Source organism: Toxotes jaculatrix, chromosome 22 (genome assembly GCF_017976425.1).
Source record: "Toxotes jaculatrix isolate fToxJac2 chromosome 22, fToxJac2.pri, whole genome shotgun sequence".
Classification (NCBI taxonomy): domain Eukaryota; kingdom Metazoa; phylum Chordata; class Actinopteri; family Toxotidae; genus Toxotes; species Toxotes jaculatrix.
Window position 1 is genome coordinate 10493781 of NC_054415.1, and position 22001 is coordinate 10515781.

General features: G+C 42.0%; 1 protein-coding gene across 6 annotated transcripts in view; it reads left to right on the top strand.

The window, feature by feature from the left end:
- cald1a (caldesmon 1a) overlaps positions 1-22001 on the top strand; it is a 47909-nt gene that overhangs the window by 23191 nt on the left and 2717 nt on the right. For 2 of the 6 annotated variants that reach the window (XM_041029691.1, XM_041029692.1), the window contains exons 3-15: positions 7125-7262; positions 8869-9301; positions 9396-9422; positions 9516-9728; positions 10645-10757; positions 12163-12430; positions 13998-14135; positions 16669-16712; positions 16934-17012; positions 17304-17444; positions 17624-17719; positions 19000-19068; positions 20801-20837. In XM_041029691.1, the coding sequence (XP_040885625.1) occupies positions 7125-7262; positions 8869-9301; positions 9396-9422; positions 9516-9728; positions 10645-10757; positions 12163-12430; positions 13998-14135; positions 16669-16712; positions 16934-17012; positions 17304-17444; positions 17624-17719; positions 19000-19068; positions 20801-20837 (1796 nt within the window). Of the gene's footprint in view, positions 1-7124; positions 7263-8868; positions 9302-9395; positions 9423-9515; positions 9729-10644; positions 10758-12162; positions 12431-13997; positions 14136-16668; positions 16713-16933; positions 17013-17303; positions 17445-17623; positions 17720-18999; positions 19069-19417; positions 19470-20800; positions 20838-22001 lie in introns of all 6 variants that reach the window. The other 4 variants (XR_005892805.1, XM_041029693.1, XM_041029694.1 and 1 more) reach the window with 4 other exon arrangements.

A 22001-nucleotide genomic window follows, 5' to 3' on the forward strand; every position in this document is an offset into this window, starting at 1 on the left:
TAAAGATGTCGCTTGTCAAGTATTGGCTTCCCTAACCAAGGCTAGAAGGAAAAAGCTTGATAAGAAATCTGATTCGCTATGTGATGACCTTTAAGTGGGAATGTGGAAATCCCTCCCTCTGTCCAATTTTCTCTCCCAGATACTTTGGCCTTGTGAACCCTCTTTGATTCAATGGAAGAAATTGATTAAACTAAAGTTCATTTCACTAAATTGATTGAGTAGTAACACGCCAAGTGCAGTAATCAAAAATAGTAAAAGGGGGTTTTATTGTGAGAACTTGAAACATAGTGTGCCAAGGAGGCATTTTATAGGGCCTTTTCACAAAAGTCTCTTCATCTGTGCTGCAGCCCTTGCAATTAAGGATGAGGTTGATGTGGATGCAGATACAAGCCAAGGTCAGCTGCCTTTTTGATGTATCTGGGAGAAGTGTTTTATTAGAGGCAGTTACCCCATCACAGATGAAAAACAAGCTGACATAGGTCTGACCACTGCTGAATACACAGATGTTTCTCCCAGATAATTCTTTTTTATGACAAAAAGAATACGCGAGTAGCATTTACTTCACTGAACAAGGCCCTTTGCTTAGAGCAACGCTCTTTACCTTTGCAAAGGTAAATAGCATTTCTTGCATGAAAGAAAATGTCTACAATAGTGGAGATGTGCTAGGTAATAAAATTCAGGGTTAAGTCATTCTTGCAGACATTGAAAATAAATTGTCTGCCTGCTTGCGTGTGCTGTATTGTATATGAAAGTGTTAACTTTATTTCCAGAAGGGTAATTCATGCAGACTTACAAGGATTTTTTTACTCACAAAATAAAACTTGCACAGAGCTACGAATAATACATAGAATGTTAGAAAGTGGTGCTGGGGTTTCTAGTAGTATTGCTCAGTATCTTATCACTAATATGTAAATATCTTAGTCACAGTTCTTCAGTAGTTGCCAAAACAAAAAAAAATCCAGTGTGGGTCAGATTAATAATTTCTGGAAGTGTGGTAAACAAATGAAGTATGACCAGACTATCTACAGCATACATATACTTTAGTGAGTACTTCCTTAGCTACTTAGTCTACAATGTTAGCAACCTGAGAGAGCTTTCTGGAGGCATTTAAAAGCATGATCCTGTACATTTTCATTTTCTGTAACAGTTATGCAATATTCTCCTACTTGGCATCTTTTAGGTTTTACCTCGTTTAGATTTTTATGCCTCATTTCCCCAGATGCACTCTAAATAGCTGACTGAAGTGAAGGTTAACGCCGCTGTTACATTTCATGGCATACAACCCCCATAAACCCCTGCTGCTAGACTTATTTATGCTAAGTTTTTGAGTGTTTATGTTACATGGGGAGGATGGAATTTGGCAGAAAATATGGATCAAGAAGGGTCAGCAGGGATTGACTGACTAAAGGAGAAATGGACCACGAGTGAAAAAGGATAAGAGTTGTAAGCGCCTTCGACATTTACATTTTCAGCTCGGCGGGAGTTTGTTCATGACTGTTTATTTGGTCCAAGCAGCAATAATGTCGGCTGGCAGGCGACGCGCCGCTCCTGTTATTGATAAAAGATTACATCTCTACATTGTTTCCATTTCTGCCAATATACTGAAACAATCAATATTTACATGCCCCTCTTGGTCAGACTAGTCAAAACCACATGTTGTCTCATTGGCCTGCTTCCATTCAACCATCACTGAGCACGCTGTGAGAAGCCGGAGAGTGCAGGGAGAGTGTGGGGCCATATAATAACTGCTGTAGGAATGCCAAATTCCTGGCTATTATAAGTGTTTACTGGCCAGGTCTCCATGAACTGTTTCCTACATGCTGGGACACTGAGACTGTCTGTGTAAGAGTACGTGAGAGCATTTTCTTTTGTGTGTGTGTGGTGCATTGTTTTTGTCTCATAGTCTGTGTGCAGCTTTGCTCATGCCTGTGTGTGCTATGCATGTGCATAGGGTTTAGGATGAGAACATGCATGCAGTTAAGCATGCAGGCGTTTTCTTTAGTGTGCACGTATCTCTGGATCAGGATCAGGTGATGAAGGCTCGACAAGCTCCATTCGCTTTTCAAGTCTGTGTGATCGCTTGTATGTGTGTGTTTGGAGGGAGAACAGCCAGATATTCTCTGTTCTGTCTTGCATCAGGCTCAGTTAGACTTGTAAGAAAATTATTATTGACATAGAGAAGCTCAATGGGCTTCAGTATCACTTCTAGGTCTGTTTGTTAAAGACACATACACACACAATTTTCTGCTCTGCTAAGGTTTCTCACGCTCATGTTCTTCAATTCCCCAGTCCATGCTGCTCATCAGTGCAATAGGTTCTGTTCACTTGAACACACAGTCACTGGCACAGGAATGTCTCGACTGCTGTTTTTTTTTCTTTATCTTTTTTTCCCGAGGAGAGCACATGGATGTGGAATTTTCCCAGTCAGTTCAGTGACCAAAGGGTATTTGCCCCAGCTAATAATAGTCTTTTGTAACAGTGATAGTACGCATAGTTTACAAAAATAAAAAAGCTTTTTTACTCTCTGCTAAGTGCAGCTGGAGCAGTTGAGCAGTTCATTGTCCCAGACAAGGTTATAATAGAATATTTACACATTGCACATTCATACTGAATTCTGTACAAGCGCAGCAGTGAGTTATGAACGTTGAATGTTAGATCAGAAGACTGATAGCACTCTGCACATTGCTCCCTGACCAAGAAATAGTCCCACACATAAAACCACAACTTCTTGTCTTGTCTTTTTATTTTCCTCCTCATCTACTTTCACTTTTTCTTTCCACCCATCTTCTCCCTGCTCCTTCCTTTTGATCTTGTTCTTCCACTTCAATCTTCATCTGCTCATTCTCCACATCCTTCTCCTCCCCCTCACTGTCTCTCTCTTTCCCTGTGTCTCCCTCTCAGTCTCATCTCCCCTCTCTCTCTCTCTCTCTCTCTCTCTCTCTCTCTCTCTCTCTCTCTCTCTCTCTCTCTCTCTCTCCATCGTACTCCTCTTCCTCCTCTTTCTCTTCATCATTCCCTACATCTGTGCTGGCCTCTCTCTGCCCGAGAGACCAGGAAGGGCTGAGGAAATAACACCCATCCTCCGTGAATGAGCCATGCCAAACAATCCCCACCCTGGATGAATGGACCATTCCAAACATGACCCGGTCCTGCATCGTAAACCTTTTGGTTCTGACAGGAAGAGAGAGGGAGATGCAGACAGAGAGATAGAGACAGGGAGGGAGAGGTTGATCCATGTATGCCAACTTTGCACTTACCGCATCAGCTTGGAAAGGATTTAAGCTATTGTTCTGCATTTTGAAGGCCTGGTTTTATTCTCTAACTTTTCACAAAAAGTGCAGAATTTGGTATTTATGTTTAATATGCATGCCATACTGCCTCATTCATCTGTGAGTGAGAAAAAATGCAGTCTAGGGGAATACTGTCATGGCTAACATTGTGTATTCTTGGAGCCAGCCCAGTAGAACGCAGGGTGGGGAGGGTGAGACAGACGGGGTACGATGTGGTTCTTTGGGCCGGCAGTAGGAAGGGAAATAGTCCAGAGAGGCCAGCGTGGGAATGGGTCAGCATTTCTGACAGCGCAAGCCCCCACCTTCTTTCCCTCTCCCTCCATCCCTTCCTTCTCTCCTTCTCCTCTCTCCTCTGTCCTGAGCGGCCTGTCTTTTCCCTCTCTTTCTGTCCTCCTCTTTTTAACTTTTTCTCCCTTCCCTTCTCCCTCTCGTCCCTCGCTCGCCGAGGAGGGGTGAAGAAGTCTTTTCTCATGGGCTTTTCCCAAATTGTTTTCTCTGACATTTCTGAGATATTTCGCTGTAAGGAAAATATTTGGACATATTTCTCCCTAATAGGCTCACTGATGGCGATGTTTTGTGTGCCTGTGCTGTCCACGCAGACAGTTGCTTTGTGAATGCAGAATCCTGCTTAAATCAGCTTTGCTGTGCTATGCAGCGTGTGAAAACCCAAGAAAATGAGGAATTTATTCACAAGTGTGACAAAACTTTTAATCTCCTTTTCAGCTGCATCAGCTGCCACATGTAAAACTCAGTGTGCAGAGTCTATATTAGCTGTCAGTCAGCAGTGTGCAGTTTACTGTACTTGGCCACCCATGAAAAAGGCATCTGTTGCAAACTCTATACAGGCAGACACACATACCTTTAGTTTATAACTGTGGCTAACATCATTCTGTACAGGAAAAGGTGTTGTCTGTGATAAAATCTGCAGATTACTCCTTTTTCCTTTTCCTTTCCTGTCTTTCATTCCCCACTTCTCCTCTTTATCCTCACTCTCCCATTTCATTTGCTCTCTCTGTTCCTCTCCTTTTTTCCTTCCCCCATCCTCCCCCACCCCCGTCCACCTCTCCCCATATTTCTGTGTCAGTATGCTGATAGAGTTTGGGGCCTAGGTAAGGAGAGGGATATTAAATCAGGGCTTCGGTTGTGTATGCGTCTCTAGCCAAGGCTGTGATTGACAGGAATGCTAATTCAGCTTTTAGGAGTTTGTTCTTCTCTCCTACTGAGGAATCTTTAACCCCGAGATTGTCGTCGTCACTGCCACCAAGGACTCTTTTGTTCCATTTTTAGCTGTTGTCATTTTCTCTTTCTCATGACATTTGGTGCTGTTTCTGGGACGGTGCAGTCCTTCGGGAGTTAAGGCAGTTGTTTCGCAACTTTTTTTTTTTTTTCTTGCTTGCAGAAACAACAGATCACTCTGGCATTTTAAATAAGGGTTAATGTTCTTTCTACTGCAGGGGAACCCAATTGAAGTTGATGGAATATAAATGTAATTGAAAAAAACAAAGATTTATGGAGAAATCTAACTTTTTGAAAGAAGAAATAACACGTTCTTTCTCTTACTAATAAAAAGTTGAAGAAGCAATGAAACACACGCTTGCCCATTTCAGTACACACAGGGGGTTTTGCTATAGCTTTTATTATTTTAACTGGCACATTTTAGCTTTATACATCTTCATTGTAACTGGTGGCCAGAGTGGCAGGTGTTTAGCAGAAGTCACATATGTTAGCTTTTAAGGCTGAAAAGAGTCTTAACTTTCACCTGGATTTGACCATTTTTCAATGCTCAAAGATTCTGTATTATCTGAACTAACCACATACTCATGCACATGTGTAAAGCATTGCCTGACGTCACTGATGTCACCGTCTCATAGGTCCAGTTTGGGCGTTAACCGATTCATCTGTTCTGTTATGACAACATTCCTCATCTGAGAGAAAGAAACGGGAGACGAAGGGCAACAGCATTGGGGAAGGAAAGGAAAAGGGAGACTGTTGTTCACAAGCTGTAAAACCTCACATAAACCCAAGCAGCTTTAGCTCGGCTAACCACACATGTTGCAATTAACATGCAATAGCACGCTTCGCTGGCTGACCTCAAAGGCTGCGCTGTGATGTTAGGTAGCTAGGCATGTGGTTTGCAGTGGGAGTGTAAAGGTCTGTCAGGGCAACACAGATCAAGCATGGAGCTGAGTTCATGGATGTCAGGTGGCCAGACACACAGCAGAACTGATTGGAAGAAAAGGAAAACTTGTTGTTGTACTGATAGACATCCTCAGTTTGTTTGTAGTTCAATATCAAATATACTTCACTTTTTGGGTGTTGCATCTTTCCTTCAACCTGTCTACTTGTACTTCAGTTAGATTTCCTGTCTTTTTCAGAATGACTTTGGACCGGCCCCAGAGAAAGGCCTGAACATGTTGTTCTCAATCGAATTTAAGCATATAAATATACAGTAGCTAGTCGGCCAACTAGTTTGTGAACAATGGAGTCGTGTTGATGATTGCATGCAGCCGCACCCTTGACTTAATCCACTGCATTTATTGAAGACATGCATAATCCACTGCATGCCTGCTTTGGATTTTGCTTTAAGTCAAGATGGTGAGTGGAGAAAGTTCTTAAATTCTTAGTAATGAAATACAAAAAATAGATGTTAACCCTTGATGTTTTTAGACACGACCTGCCATGACCGCGTTGCATCTTTGCTTGACCACTTATGCATAGTAATAATAAAAATAAACCATAAAAAGAGAACAGAAAATTCAAGGGACACCACCAGAAGCTATGTTTAACTCTACTGAAATAATAAAGGGTGTGCCTTCCTTCTAGTCATTTACTACACATTTCACACATTCCTAGGTTGTGAAAAAAAATGAACTGTGAAGGTGTTGTTATGGATATGTCATCAAAACAGATCATGTGTCAAGACTATTTAAATAAGAAGCAGTATTCAAGAAACTACTTTTTATCATAATTTTTATCATAAATTCTGCTGACTATTCGGCTTATGTCTCTTCTTGCAATATTTCTGGATTTTTTTTTTTCTTTCTTGCTGAGAGTTAGATTAGACATGCCGTCTACAGCCTGCAGACGGGTAGCTTAGCTTAGCATAGAGCCTGTAAACATCTTCCTCCAATGAGCTTGCCAAAAAGCAAATAAATATATTTTACAAAATGTCAAACACTTTGTTTAAACTGGGAAGGTGTTTTTGTTTTTTTTTTTAAATAGTTGTCTCAGCAAAACTTAGCTCTTACCTACAACTTTTCTGCACCTATGTCATCACAAAGTACTGCTAAATAATTTTGACAAAAGAGATTTTTTTAATGACTTCTAGATTTAATGTGGTATTAAATTCCTTGTAGAAATATAAACTTTTAAGGATAATGGCTGTTTTGCAGTGCACAAACACACTTATACACACACACACACACACCTCCCCAGTCTGATCTGTTCCAACACTAAGCAGACCAGTATAAACTGTGAGTCAGAAACACTGTTTCCCTGGTTCTCTCTTATCCTCAGCCAAGCCATGTCTGCAGACTGAGTTTTTATCAGCTCATGAAAACTGCAGCCACGATAAGAAGTATTAGTTGTTGCACAGCTGACAGGACAGCTCGATAGGAGAGAAGAAAAAAACTCTATCAACCAGGTTTGGTCACTGTGATGATTACAGTCCAATTTAAAGAATCGTTGACTTTGAAGTTTCTAACTGAGAAGCTAAATTGAGGAAGGGAAGAACCAGATGAAAGGTTGAAAGTTGGAGGTTGGAAAAAAAAAAGAGAAAATGTCTTTCTTTGTCTCCTGACTTGCTCTCTCTCTCTCTTCTTTTGTCTTCCTCAGGTTGGCGAGGAATGATGATGATGAAGAAGAGGCGGCTCGTGAGAGGAGGCGCAGGGCACGCCAGGAGAGGCTGAGGAACAGGGAGAGCGATGAGCCCAGTGGACAGCCGGACAGTCTGGTCATGACCAACAGCCACAGGTGACACACAGATAGCAACACAAGCTTTGTCTGTGATAAAAATGTAGTCAGCAGCCGACTGCTGGGCCTCCAATTTTTTTAACACTGTCCTGTCATCCTATCCTGTTCACAGAGCTGTACCTCATCAATTTATAATAAATGTGTGTCCCTGTTCTGCATGAAAAAATGGTCAATTTGATATCAAGGTTTTGGTTCTTGGACAGCAGATATACAGTTTAAAGTGATAATGGTGGCAGATTTACGCCTCGAAATTCTTCTGCCAACTTTGTCAGCTAAAATAACAAACTGCTTCTGGCAAATGTTATCAGCTGTAACTAGCCTCGAGTTGGTTGAAACACTGTCTCTGACTGAGATTTTAATGTTTCCAACCGACTCCTTTTGCGCTTAATGGATACACTCATGATAACATGCTAAATGACTAAATCAGACTGTTATTTTATAATAAGCCTGTTTGGCTGATCAGCTTACATTTTTGATGATTTCTTTTTTAAAAAGTATGTGCTAACTTGTGGAGAAATCCAGAGCTTGACAGATCTGCCGTGCCCAGTTATGGTTGGTTAAGTGATCGAATATTGTAAGATTGTCAGGTGTTGAATGATCAAATATTTATTTATGCATCCTGAAATACATTCAAGTCAGCAAATGCAAGAACTGAACCTCATTCCCTCCCTATTCCCAGCTGCCAGCATGACAACCAATTTATGATCTCATGCCTATCCATCACAGAAACTGCCATAGGAACAAAGGAGCTAAATATCCATTTCTGTGCATTTTAAGACTATGAGATCAATCGTCTTGGCTACAGTGGAAGTGGTGGTGGGTTGCTCTGACATCTAGCAACACAGACGATGCTTTGTGGTTGTGAATGTTTCCCTTCTATGAGCTCAGAAATACATCCTGGCCCGGTCGAACAACAAGGGGATTGTGCGGGAGGATGCTGAGGCAGGCGCTGACTAGCCATTGTTGATTGTGTAGATGCAAGGATAATGTTTGGCAGACTTTTAGGTCAGAATGGTTGAGTGTTTGAGTTTGAGTCAGTCAGCTGGACGCCACCGCTTTTTGTTTACATACATTATAGTCGATAGGTATCTGAGAGAGTGTATAGACACAGACCTGGGATTTATTTTCTGTCTTGGCCATGACTTTATATTTAAAAAATTCTGTGGTTGAGCCCTGTCAATCAAGCCAGATGTCAGCAGCAGCTTTTTACAGCCTCTTTGTAAACTTTTATTTCCTTTTAAAGTATTTTTTATTCATTTGGGGTTTTTTTGCAACACAAAGAAGTTTAATAGGCATATCCTTTTTTTTTTTTGCCATGTCTGCATCAAAGCACCATATGCTCACTCAGCAACACCTTGCTGCACGTTAGTTACTACATTCAAACCTGACTACTTCTTAAACTGAATATAAGTCTCAACTACATGCCTCTGAACAGCTATAAACTGCTGGAGGTTTCCTACCTTGCTCGAGGACATCTTGATGATTTAAAAAAAAAAGTTGATAATATTATGCATTCACTTTCACAGCTGACGTCTGTTGCTCTGACCTCGACGCTTCCTCCTCATTACCACACAGTGAGATGTTTGTGTCCTCTCTCTCCTCCTAGTGTGACAGAGACAGTGTCTGTCAGCAGCTCTTACGGAGGCGGTGGAGACGACGAGGACCAAGCCCTGCTGGACCGCATGGCCAAACGCGAGGAGAGACGGCAGAGACGCATGAAAGAGGCGCTGGAGAGACAGAGGCAGCTGGACCCCACCGCAACAGAGGAAAACAACAGCATCACCACGGAGAAAGACAACGAGGAAGAGGAGAGGCCCTCCTCCTGGCGTAGGGGCCGCTACCGTGAACATGAGGAAGAAGAGCAGAAGACATCCATGTACAGTTCACGGAGAGAGGAGAAGGAGCGAGAGGAGCCAAGAGAGGAAGAGGAGGCTGCTCCTGAGGGTGGAGAAGAAGCAGAGGAGGGTGCAGATGAAGAGGAGGAGCAGAAAGTGGAAGTGGTGGAGGACAAACCAAGAAGGTCTTACTTGAGAGAAACGGTGAGTCGTTTGTTCATTCTTGTCCATTCACTGTCGGGATTGGTTGTGTTGTTGTAGCTGACAGACCCTGCAAATGTGATGCTTGTTTTGGTAGGAATCAACAGAAGAAACTCAAAACAAGGTATAGTCACTGATTTATTGCCTTTTCAATGCACATAGTTAAGCTGATCACTGGTCTTTCTTTCAAAGAACTGCTATAATTCCTTTTTCGTAGGAGCTCGCTGAAGAAGAAACGCATTCAGTAGTCAGTGAGAGAAAGTCAGCAAATTCAGAGGCTGAGGAGGATGCAGTAGAGTCAGGGGAGCCTGAAGAGGTACCTGAGGATGATAATGTAGATAATTCACCAGAGAACAAGCCTATGACACTCATAAATGACACTGAAGAGGACAAAGAGGTGTCTGAGATACTGCACTCAGAGGATAATGAGGTATCAAACATGTGGTAAGAATTTCAGTAGAGGTGTAACGCACAGCACAGAAAATCTCTCTGGGTAACTTCACTGTCGTGATTCATCTTTGAGGAGATAAGTAAAAGAATATGTTTGAGACTAAACCACACAAAAAATCTCTTAATAAGGCTATTTTGTTGACTTTGTGATTTATCCCGGAGCCAGACGCTGAAATTACCCAGACACCTCGTGTCGTCACAGTGTGGTTTGCACCATTTGCAAACTTGTGGTAACTGAGCCTACGTTTTATAAGGAGTGGTTGTAGCCGTGTGGTCAGATTTTTAATGAGGTTAATGCTATGCTCCGCAGAGTGGTCACTGTGTTTGTTTTGTTTTTTTCTGCATGTCTTCCACCTCAGCTGTGAGAGCAGCAACGCTTCACATTACACTGACTCCACTCCGAAAACTGTCTGCAGCAGAGGAGCATAGTATATTTCTGGACACTTTGTCTGTTAAGATAAAGACATTTCTGATTCCTCGGTCATGTTAAAAATGCACTGTGACTGTGCCAGAGAGCATCATCAGGAAGACAAGTGTATGCTCTGTGCTACAGGGTAATAAAAGCTTGACTGGCAGTGTACATATTGGGCTTACACACATAATAATTAGAATTTATAAAACTTGAATTATGTTTTTGATGATGGTTAACAGTGAGAAGTGGAAGATAAACAGCTGGAGACACTCCCAGGTTGATCACATGTTAGATAATCCTCTGTCAGCAGTAATTCTGGAGTGGACACTGTTTGATGTGATGTTCTGTGTTATTTTGTTTTGGGTGTGCGCTCCTTCTCTCTTTCTCATGTGACACCCTGTGATGTCACATGGCAGATCCCGCCCATTCGGCCTACCCGCCGATTGCGTCTTCGCTCACTGTCCTGGTGGTTGTTTCCGTGCAGGTGAATGAGAGAGGCGGGGCCAGGGAGGAGAGGGAGGAGCAGGGGAAGCAGAACGGAGGGCTGCATGAGGAGGCTGCTCCCAAACAACACAGGAAACCTGAGAGGACCCACAGGTAAACAGACACAACAACACAAGCACTGTCAAAGTCACTGCCTGGTTCTCACTCTGAGGCCAGTGCTGGGGATAGTCTGGTCTTATGAATTATTCAGGAAACTCTGTTTTCCCCAACACAAGATTCATGTGGCAGTTTGCTAAGAAAATCAAAATAATTGCCTGAATGTCATCCAAAATGTTTCTCTCTCTCATACTGCATCACCAGCACCAATATGGATGTTTTAGGCCAATATACATATATCCAATATTTAGTCTCCTGCATTTTTCAACATTTTCAATATTTTCCTACTTTGCTGATATTAATAATACAAGGGTCCTAGAACGAAATGCAAAATTAGTTTATATTTTAAGTCATCAGACTTACCCACTAGGGCTACAACTCAAACTGTTTTCATTATCAGTTAATCTGCCAGTTACTGTGGCATTTTTTAAATTGTTTGGATTGAACAGTGATCAGAGATCATCAGTTATCAAATTTGCTTCCAATTATTTTGCTGTCAGTGGATTAATTAATCGACTAATTGTTAGTTGGATGAATTGGAATGAATATGTAGTTTGCTGAAAAAGCCATGATTTTTATTTTGAAACTTATTTAACAGTTAAAAGTGCCACTGGCAGTAAAAAAATGACAAAAGAGAAACAGTGACTTTGCTTTATAAAGCTGAGATTGGCTGATTTCAGCAGTAAGCTGATACATCAGTGCCTTTCTACATTTGATCAGTTGTGGAAAAGTACTGCAGTAACTTAATATTCCTGACACAAAGGTCAGCTGAAAAAGATCAAGTTACCAAACAAATATCACTGTGACTTTCCAAAATAAGATCCCCAGAAGTGCCAAGAAAAGACACATGTTCCAGTGATTAAAAAACTATTGATATTGCATAAAATAAAAACAAAAGGATGCTAAACTACAGCAGACTGCATCTTACTTTGGAAATTATGGAGGAGAAGTCTTCATATTTGTCTCAACACTGCACAGTTTTTGCAAATGCTGAACTGGGGCAGTTTCATCAGACAGGGACTTATTGATATTGCAGTCTGACATTTATTGTTTGTCGCCCTTGTATTGCCTAAGGCATCTGCAAAATAACTGAAAAGCATATCTGAATTAGATTTTCAAGCAAACAAGCTGTTTTTGTTCTGCAGTCAGCCGTGTTTTTTTTTTTTTTTTTTTTTTTTTTTTGACTTGGATCACCTACAGTAAATCCCCAGCTTGAAACACTGAATGAAACTTCAGCTGAGCTGTAACCTTATCTCTGCAGAGGTGATTGTTGGTATTTGTATGGGTGCATCAAATGTCAGGTGTTAACCTGCTTGTCAGCCAGCTTAGTGTCCTGCTTGTTTTTGTTTCTGTTGTGATCTGCTTCTCTGCTGTGACCTGTGGTTTCATGCATCCGTCTCAGTCGTGGCAGTGTACGTTCCCCCGAGGTGTCCGCGGGCGACGACCAGGACGACGCTGCCCGCCTCGAGGCAGAGCGCAAGCTGGAGGAGCTGAAGCGTCGCCGCGACGACGCAGAGAGCGAGGAGTTCGAGAGGATGAGGCAGAAGCAGCAGGAGGCCGAAGTCGAGCTGGAGGAGCTGAAGAGGAAGAGGGAGGAGAGGAGGAAGGTGCTGGAGGAGGAGGAGAGGCACAAGAAGCAGGAGGAGGCGGAGAGGAAAGCCAGAGAGGAGGTAGGGAAGCAAGAGGCATGTTTTGATGAGGTGTTTTTTTGGAGTTATTTTATAGATTCTGTTTGATCAGTGTTGCTCTGTCTATGTTTTTACTCTCCATTTGTTGTAGTTGAACTGAAATTTAAATTCTTCTCACTTTTTATTATTTACTTTTTGTTAAATAACCAACACTGTCATCATCATTCAGAAGCAAAAACTCATGTCCCAGGCACATTTCTTTCTTTTTGATAATTACACCTTTGGCCAAATTAGTACACAAGTCAAAACAAACACTAGATATATACATGTTGATTTTCTCACAAAAAATCTTTACGTTGCAGAGCCCATATCCTCTCTCCTTGTTTTTCCCTTCATGTTGATTTAGCCTTTACACCTGTGTGAGCTGAAACTCATGCATCATACTCAAACTAGCGCCGCAGTGACGTTATCTCTCCATACTTCACCGTTATCATGGCTCAACCTATTTGGGTCCCCACATAACTCAATTATGCCAGTTCTTTATCCCCCTCTTATAACAACCTCATCCTTATGTATCTCGAACGTGATAACCTCCTCCATGCTATGTGTTCACATCTGGGTTCAACCGCACAACGTCGTTCATTTGCCCTTTCAGCTGCTCACACTGAGGCCCAGCGTTCTCACTATTACCCTGACCGGTCTTCTTTGTTGATCTTGGCTCTGGATGTGGCGGCCCGTCTCTCGCTATCTGCCCCTGTTCTTCTCCTCTTGTGTGATGTTAATGAGGCCTTTTGGTTTGTAATTAAAAGATGGCCCAGAGATACAGAGAGACTAATTAACCAAGACAAGACTGCTGGAGAGGGCTGATACACTGCCAAGCACCAGGCCTCCTCTTAATGCAGTACAAATGGTTCATACATTAATTGTTTGAAATATATATATATATATATATATACTCTTGATAGTGTGAATCTCTCAAGTTTTCCAAAATGGCTTTTTGTTCCTGAGGCAGGCGATCACTGTAAAAGAGGATTTGCTCAGAGTAATTGAATGTGTTCTTGACCTGCTTCATTGGATAAAGTAAGTAAATCAATTAGAAAGTGGCACGGATCTGTTGTCTGGGTCGGCTGCATGTTGGTTGTCTGTGGGTGATGCTAATTTATATAACAACCTACGATAATATATGTACAGTACGGTAGTATGTTATTATTCTGTCATAAAAAAGTTATTTAACTTAAACCCACTTCGTGAAAAAAACATCCATTCTTTGTTCCAAAGGCTGGATCTGTTAGTTCACTTCCAGGCAAAGTCCTCTGGTGCACAGGAAGTGTACTGTGGTTTCCAGCAGCAACAGCGGTTTGTTTAGAGTAAATAGACAATAAGTAGACAGTTAGTATGAGCAGCAATATCCAGCATGGCTGAACAGGCAAAGAACAGAGCGCCACCTACACACGCTCCAACTAAATTCACAGAAAATGTCCTCTCAGCACCAGATATCCTGAAAAATATTTTTAAAAAATGAGGGTTTTTACTTGATTTCTTTCAGATGTTGCTCTCAGAAACTCATGTGCTGAACATCCTTAACCATAACCACATCTTTCTTTCTCAGGAGGAGAAGAGAAAGATGAAGGAGGAGATCGAGAAGAGGAGAGCAGAGGCAGCGGAGAAGAGACAGAAGGTGGAGGACACTGTGGACGGGGAGGATAAACCCTTCAAGTGTGTCAGCCCCCGAGGCTCCTCTCTGAAGGTCAGTCCACCATCTTTAACCTCTCACCTCCAACAACAGAGCGTCAGTCTAGTTTTATTTTGCCATTTAACTATTCACTAAGCCCCACTTGACCCTTAATTGGTGTTACTACGCCTGTCAGGTTTTCCATGACATGGTACCTATGCCATTTATAATGATAATGGTGGCAGATTTAGCACTGGAAATACTGGATTTCACACAGTAGATTATTCCACCTGAATAGACAACTGCCACTGGCAGCTGTCAGCCAGGTCTTTGTGAACACAGATAATGCAGTTCAATATTTAAAACAGCTTAAACTTTAAAACACTTTTCCTTGTTGTATTTCCCTTCCTGTGCTGTATTTGCATCCCGTTCAGCACACTCGTCAGTATAATAGTTCTCCAAATCTTGCAAATCCCACTCATCCGGCAATGCAGCAAAGCTCAAGCTAAACATTCAAAATATTTGGAGAGATTAAGTGCCAGATGACCCACATCTGCCCCTCTCACCTCTTTTAGCTCTTTGCCTGAAGTGTTATCTGACTGAGATGAAGGAATGTTCATAAGTGGAAAGAACCTCGATGAACTGAGAGAGAAATGCGAAAAAGTCGGCGGGTGGCAAATTTGACTGTTGACTTTGAAATTTTGCTGACCTGTTTACCTGTTTGTCACAAGAAATCCAAAAGAAAGAGCAACCTGAATAAACCCGGTGCATGCCCCTCCCTTCCTCATCCAAAGATAAATGCTTGTCATGGCAAAGGAACATTTAATCAGCTCAAATGTGGATAAATGTTTCCAGTGTTGCCAAAAGTCAACTCCCACACACTGAAAATCGAGGGGGATTTTCAGCCAGTGGAGAAAATCTAATTAGTGACAGTTAGCAGTAATATCCATCTGGCCCATCCCGGTGAAAGTCCAGACTTGACACTCGGCTCTAATGACGTGTGAGCTCTGATCATACTAGAATCAAGCACTTTGTTTGTGGTCAGTTTGTTAAATAATGTTGTTGAACTGTAATTCTCCACCCTGCTGCACTTGCCTCACAGACACAGCTTTACTTTGTCATCATGTTCACTGTAGGTACAGCTGTGTTTCTGTGTGTGTGTGTGGATCTGATCAGATCATCCGTCTGTTGCGTTGTTCATACACTGATCACTGTTGTGTATGAAGTGTTGCTTTGCAGTGTAATACATTTTGCTATGTTGTGTTTATGTAACACTGTGTTATCACATCATAATACAGTTGGGCTGTGTTTGGTGTCTTCCAACTTTTTTATTTTTTATATTTTTTACCAACAGCATTTAGGTGAACGCCATAGTGAGCTGAAAGATGCTAAAAAGATCCAGGAGGTCCATTTATGTGCTGAGTGCATTTCATACCCCGTCTTCTTTTCTATGTCAGATTTCAAAACATGCATGCATGATACTGAGAACATGCATTGTTTTCTACATTGTCTTTTTCTGTTATATGTTGTTTTTTTTGCCTGACAGCTGCCATATTATATCACTTGTTACACTAAAACATCGAGTGTTATGTTTAGCTATCTGCAATCACTTCCCAGTGGAACATACAGTCCACAGGCACGTTCAAGCTCGCCTTCATGTTATCAGCAGTAAACCAGCATAACCCTGCTCTATACTATAGATAAAGTGCTGTGTCCTGGGAGAGAAGGACAGAGGGACAGAATGAAGGACAGGCTGTGAGGATGCAGGAAAGCGATTATGGTTAACAGGATTACTGTAACGGCGTTCGGATGGGTACAGCTCTTTAAAACGCGTCTGAGAATGGGGAATTTCCTGTCGGGGAGTATTTTGGGAACTCCCACATTCGGTAGCAGTCGAGTGCAAGGTCCTTTTTCACAGAGAGAGAGAGAGAGAGAGGGGAGAGAGACCTTTTTCTGCTGTTTCTTCTTTTGTCCATTTAAAGTTTTTTTTTTTTTTTATGGTCAGCAAAGGAGCGCAAGCAGCCCTCTTTTAGCCCTTTTGTCGTATATCATAAACAATCCTCTGACGTTCCCACAGTCCGAAGGCAGAGATAGAAAAAAGCTTGCTGTGTTTTTACTGTGTGTGTGTATGTTTGTGCATGTGTGTGCATGTCTTTCAGAGCATTTTGCACACAGGGAACAATCGGGTACGTTGTGTGACCCTGGTCAGGAGAATCCAACTTATTGAGCATATGAAGAAATGAGACAGAAGACGTGTCCACCATTAAACAAATACAGTGTGTTGTAGCTAAATGACTATAGCTATGAACATTAAGTACATAATGCTTTTCAAGGTATGAACCACCAGTAGCTATAATTATTTAGATGAGAATCTCGTTTGTGTCGACACATTGACCTGTGAACTTAAGTCAGAAATGGGTTTAACAATGAAACTCCTCATACACACAATAAAGAAACGATAGAAGCATGGAAATCAAAAGGAGGGCTGGGTTTAACATCTGTTTTGAGGCTACTGAAGAGTGAAGGGAAAATGTTGCAGGGATGTATGCATGAGTGAAGCATCACTGCGATATTTATAACCCAGAGACTTTCTAACCTTTCTCTACAGATTGGAGAGAGGGCAGAGTTCCTGAACAGGTCAGCACAGAAAAGGTACAAACACATCGACCAGATCATGTTGTGTCCCAGTAACAAAGCTTTTACATGAGCATGCAAGCCTTACAGCAGTGAATAGTAAAAATGTAACCCAGACCTCAAGTTTAAATCCTGCTGGAGTGTCAGCTGTCGACAAAACCAGAGGCCAAATGGCATATAATATTTAATGTGGTCCCATTTTTTTATGTATTGTATTCTAACTTCTTGCTTTCACCCAGCAGCACAGTGAAGACATCTCATTCTCCTGTGGTGTCCAAGATAGACAACAGGCTGGAGCAGTACACCTCAGCTGCTCAGGTTAGCAATGATTCAGCTGTAAAAATGCGAAACCTGTGCCATGTGACTGTGTCTGGTATGCTTATCAAGCAGAAACCCTGTCAGGGCACCCTGAATGTGACGTCAGTGTCCTGCGTCACATAGCAAGCACTGTAAAAGACTATTTGAAATCAGTTTTGAGCAACAAGACAGACACAAATATCTAAAAACCACCTTTTCTTTTTTTTTAAGGAAAGATAGGTATCTGAGTTTTGATCAGGTCATCCATCCCCTGCTCTTCCCCAGTTTAAATGCACCACTTTGTCCCAGCAGAGAGAGAACAAGGAGTCTCGATCTCCTCGCTCCGGAGCAGTGGATCTGCCCATGGTCACCGACAGCATACGAAACATAAAGAGCATGTGGGAGAAAGGCAATGTGTTCAGCTCGCCTGGAAGTGGCGGGAGCACGTTCAAGGTAAAAGACGAGGCGGCGGAGGATGTGAGAAAGCTGATGAAACTTTGTGTGTGTCTGTGTGACTGGAGGAGAGAGAGAGTGTGAGAGAGAGGAAAGAACCCAATTCGCTGGCACTTCCTGCTTGGCCCCCGTTGCTGATGACGACCAGGCTTAGATGACCTTTGACCCTGTCCAAACAGGAAGCAGCTGTGATGAAGACAGGCGTGGCAGGCCGCATCAACGACTGGCTGAATAAAACCCCGGAGAGTGGCAAAGCGTCAGGAGGAAGGCCAGCGGTAGGTCGTCGTCGTAGCAACCCCTGTGGCTTCTGCTAGTACATATTCCGTACAGCTCAAGCCAAATGGAGATTTACATTAAAAAAAAAAACAAAAAAAACAAGAAAATGGCAGCTGTGTTGACTGACCTGCACCATCTTTAGAGCCATCTTAATATTTCAACTTAGATCAGATGTTTTATGTGAAATACCAGGATCTACTCATCAGTTTTAAGGTGTTAAACTTTTTTTTTTAACTTATTATTAATTTATTTACAGTAATCATCAATGTTTAATGTTATACAGAAATATTTAAAACTGAATTTTTAGGGGCTTTAAGTGATGTGTCCACTTGTAGCTGGAGTAAACACAGAACTTGATACATTAATACGCTGACCGGGTTCAAAGTCTTTCAAATTCTCAATAAGTTTATTTGTATTAAGGATTCAGTAGTCAGTCATGCATAGGACCAGTGATCCTGTAACATCTGAACTTCATTCATCTAAGCAAACACTGGTCAGCCTCATAATAAACTGCAGTATGCTCAGCAGTTTTATTACAATGATGCTGCAGTTATTGCTGGTCTTGTTTTTTTCACAGGTTTTATAATCGTTTATAATCATTTTCAAATGATGCAGTAGAAGCATATCAGGTTGTCCTTGTGCATGTCCGAGGTATTATCTGTCTGGCACCACCTTGTGGCCACTAATCAAAATAACTCGTGAAGTATGTGGACTTGCTACAGTCCACTCTTAGATCTGTCATTTAATCCAGATACAGTGCATGAGGATATTTTAGTTTTGGCTTCACTTTGGTATAAAGTGTCACTTAAGCATTTTATCTTAAGCTTATCATAAGCTTTGCTAACTTGCCAGACATCCAGCTTTTTTTTCTTGTGCTCATGTGTATGGCTCCATGCCTGTGCAGCCTGCCACCCTTCACTCTCTACAGTACCTATATTTCACCCAAATGTTTATGTTAGAGCTCCCCATGCTGCAGATTATGGCCTGTGCTAAAATAAGTAACACACAGCAGGACAGAGTGAGGGTATGAAAGGAAACTTTGAATATAAATATTTACAGAAGGGAAGTGTCCAACATGTGATAGTGGCGGTCAACCTTTGCTCTCATTCCACAACACCTCTGTCATCTTCCTGTCATTCCTTCCCTCCACATCTCAGGTACTCTGCCAGTACCACAATATAACAACTATTTTCAAATTGACAAACAAATGCTGAGCCCTCTGAGCACCGCTGATATGATGCTTTGTGTTTCCCTCTTGTTTTCTGTCTCCCTCTCACAGGACCTGAAACCTGTTGACGTCACCAATAAGAGGAGTCTATGGGAAAACAAAGGCGCCTCTCCAGCCAAGGTCGCTATCATTAATTTCAAACCGTCCACCGTCCAGTATCATGAAAAAAGATTTGTAGGGTGATCAGAGTCCCAGTCTCACCCACTGGGGAAAATTCAAGTGAGCTTTACACTTCTGGAGTTTCTCCAGATGCAGTTTTAACTATGCCAAATTGGTTTGTGGTCTTGGAAGGGCTTTCTGTGGTTTTTCATGGTTTTCCAGTTGCTGTCAATCAAGACAACATTTTGTTGAAGAGATGGCGTAATATTAAAATAATGATATTAGGCTATTAAAATAATCTCGTGGTATTTTGACCCTGGTGTGGCAGCAATGAGAGTAACAATCACTACTGTTTGTTTTTCTTTTAAAGAACTCTCATAGCTAGTTGACCTCATCATTAAATCTGGAATAAGCCTGGAGAGGTAAAAGAGCATTTCTTCAAAACTCTTATCACACAATGACCTCACACTCTGCTGTCACACGGTCGACTTTTTTTGCTCTCTGTCATTGGCAGAGCTGTGCTGTGTTCTGCTGTGGTTGGACACTACTGCTTATTTTAATCGTAATGAAAATAAATATCTTAAGAGTTTCGGTCCAAAGCGAGATATTGACAAATGTGCAATCTGTTATATTCAAGTTATGAACTCTGATAGCTCTTTTACACACTAAGTCACTACATGTTAGGGGAGGTAATTATCAGAATTATGTAAATATTGAGCAATAAACAAAAAGTGCTTTCCTAAATGCTCATAAGGCAATTAGGAATTAAACTCCTCACTTGTAAAACATGTTTGCCAAATGTTGTAAGTGTTGTAAAATAAAAGGAACAGAATGAACATATCAACAAAGCCAGAGAAAAGCCAATTTTAAAGAAGGATTACGCTGTTGACTCCATTAACACCCATAACTTGTTAAAGCCGACTCAACAAAATCCAGAAGATTACAGTTCGGTGTAAATTCTGTGTCGTAAAAACCTTTAACAGTGCGCCTGTTGTCCAACTGCGGGCTGAATGCTTTTCACAAATGGCTGTATCACATCACCGCTCCTTCTTCTGACAACCACAAATCACTACTCTCCGTCCAGCTTCACTTGACTTATTATTGCCCTGATGGAGAAACTGTTTACAACATTCTTTACAAGTAAGAGGCTTTGCTGAGTTTGCAGCGACAGTTTGACAGTTTTGAGTCACTGTTATCACCTCACATTTTCAAACAAGTCTGACTTAACCTGCCAAGAATGAATTCTTACCTTAATTTCTATACATAGATGAATCTGTGTTTGTAGAGCTGCTCAGCAAGACCCCACATTTTAAAATAGAGCATGACCAGGATGTCCTCTCACTTTCCTATAAACTTTCCTTCCTTCCTACTCTGGTGGTGTTGTGTTCCTGCAGCCAACAGCTGCCGAGCAGGCCGGGGGCTGTGGTCCGCTACAGTGAGTAGTGGGGTTGGAGGGCACCAGGCGGTGGTCTGCTCTGACGTAAAAAGAGCCCTAGACAGGAAAGGTAGCGGTTAGCAACCTTGTCATTAGTTAACCGTGCTATGCTGTGATGTCAGGCAAGGCAAGAGAGCAGGATGATGATTGGTGTGGGGCAGCTGGATTCTTTCTGCATAGGTCTAGAGTCTGCCTAGGTGGAAATGTTAAATCAGACGTGAGCACTTGCAGCTTTGACTGGAAGCTTCGCAGGTATGTTCTTCTGACTTTCTGCATCTTTGCTGCTTTATTACCTTCCTGTCTGTTCGTGTCTTGCAGGTGGCAGGCAGAGGGGAGACCAAATCAGTCGCCAATGGTGAGTTTTTACAAGGCACCAGAAAAGTATCAGCTTGTAACTGGGGAGCTTGTGAATTTTTGTGCACACAAATAAAGAAATGGGTGGACAGGCATGTGGGCTTGCACTCTGCAGTTGTCGGGTCAAATTGTGGCTCCACAATGTTTTTCTGAACCTCTAGAACACAGTCGTTCTTAGCTTTGCCACAGTGCTTTTTTTTTTTTTTTTCATTTTTCTAATTAATTTTAGAAAGAAACCAGGACTTAAGTTCCAAATGAGGATGAAAACAAACCGAGTATCTAGGATTAAAAGAAACCACCATGAAAATGTATCTGAGCGACCACTGTGCACTCTCACCTTTGTGCAGGCCAGAGAAGTGTAGTTCCAGCTTGAAGGTGTGACCTTCTCATTAAGTGTGCCATCTTGTCACTGGGTTTTTGATTTATACAGCGCCATGTGTCCCAAAACCAATAACTGGCCCTGTCACAGCCAACCCTGCAGTCTTTTTCAGGTTGCTGTTTGGCCTTTTGATCCACAGCGTTTTAGGATGCCACTTAAACATTGCTTGCTATTTTAAAATCAGATCTGAGTGCAGCCTCCTCCTTTTGTTCCCCCCGGTGGACGAAAGAGGGGGTTTTAGCCTTGAGGGATTCCGTACACGTCTGCGTTGCTTGTTCGGTGCACGGGATCATGCACACATATGCACACGCCAGTTTCACCTCTATAAAGCCACTCAGCAGCCATCTCGACGCCACTCAGACCTTTTCAGCTTTTCCACTTATGTACACGTCCACTTCTGCTGCTCAGACCACAGCCCTGCCTCTTGGAGTGTCAGAAGCAGTGTTCCTGCCAGGCCGGTTTGTCACATTAATGGCTGGTATGTTGGAGATTAGCACACCATCACAGTCTGACTCAGAGGATGAGGGAGGCTTTGTATAGATTTTGTGCTTCTCACTAGTAGTTGGCTGCAGGACCTTAGAGACATTTGACACCACACCTGGACCACATACAAGTTAGCAGCCCCACACTCTCTCCACATGTTTGGCTCTAATAGAGAGCTTCCAAAATAATGTTCACCATTTTGGAAGAAGTGTAAGTGGAAATTTAACTCTCACTTGAGCTTAGAACTGTCAAGTCAGAAATTTTTTTTGTCTAAATTTTAGTACAATATGATGTTATTGTGCA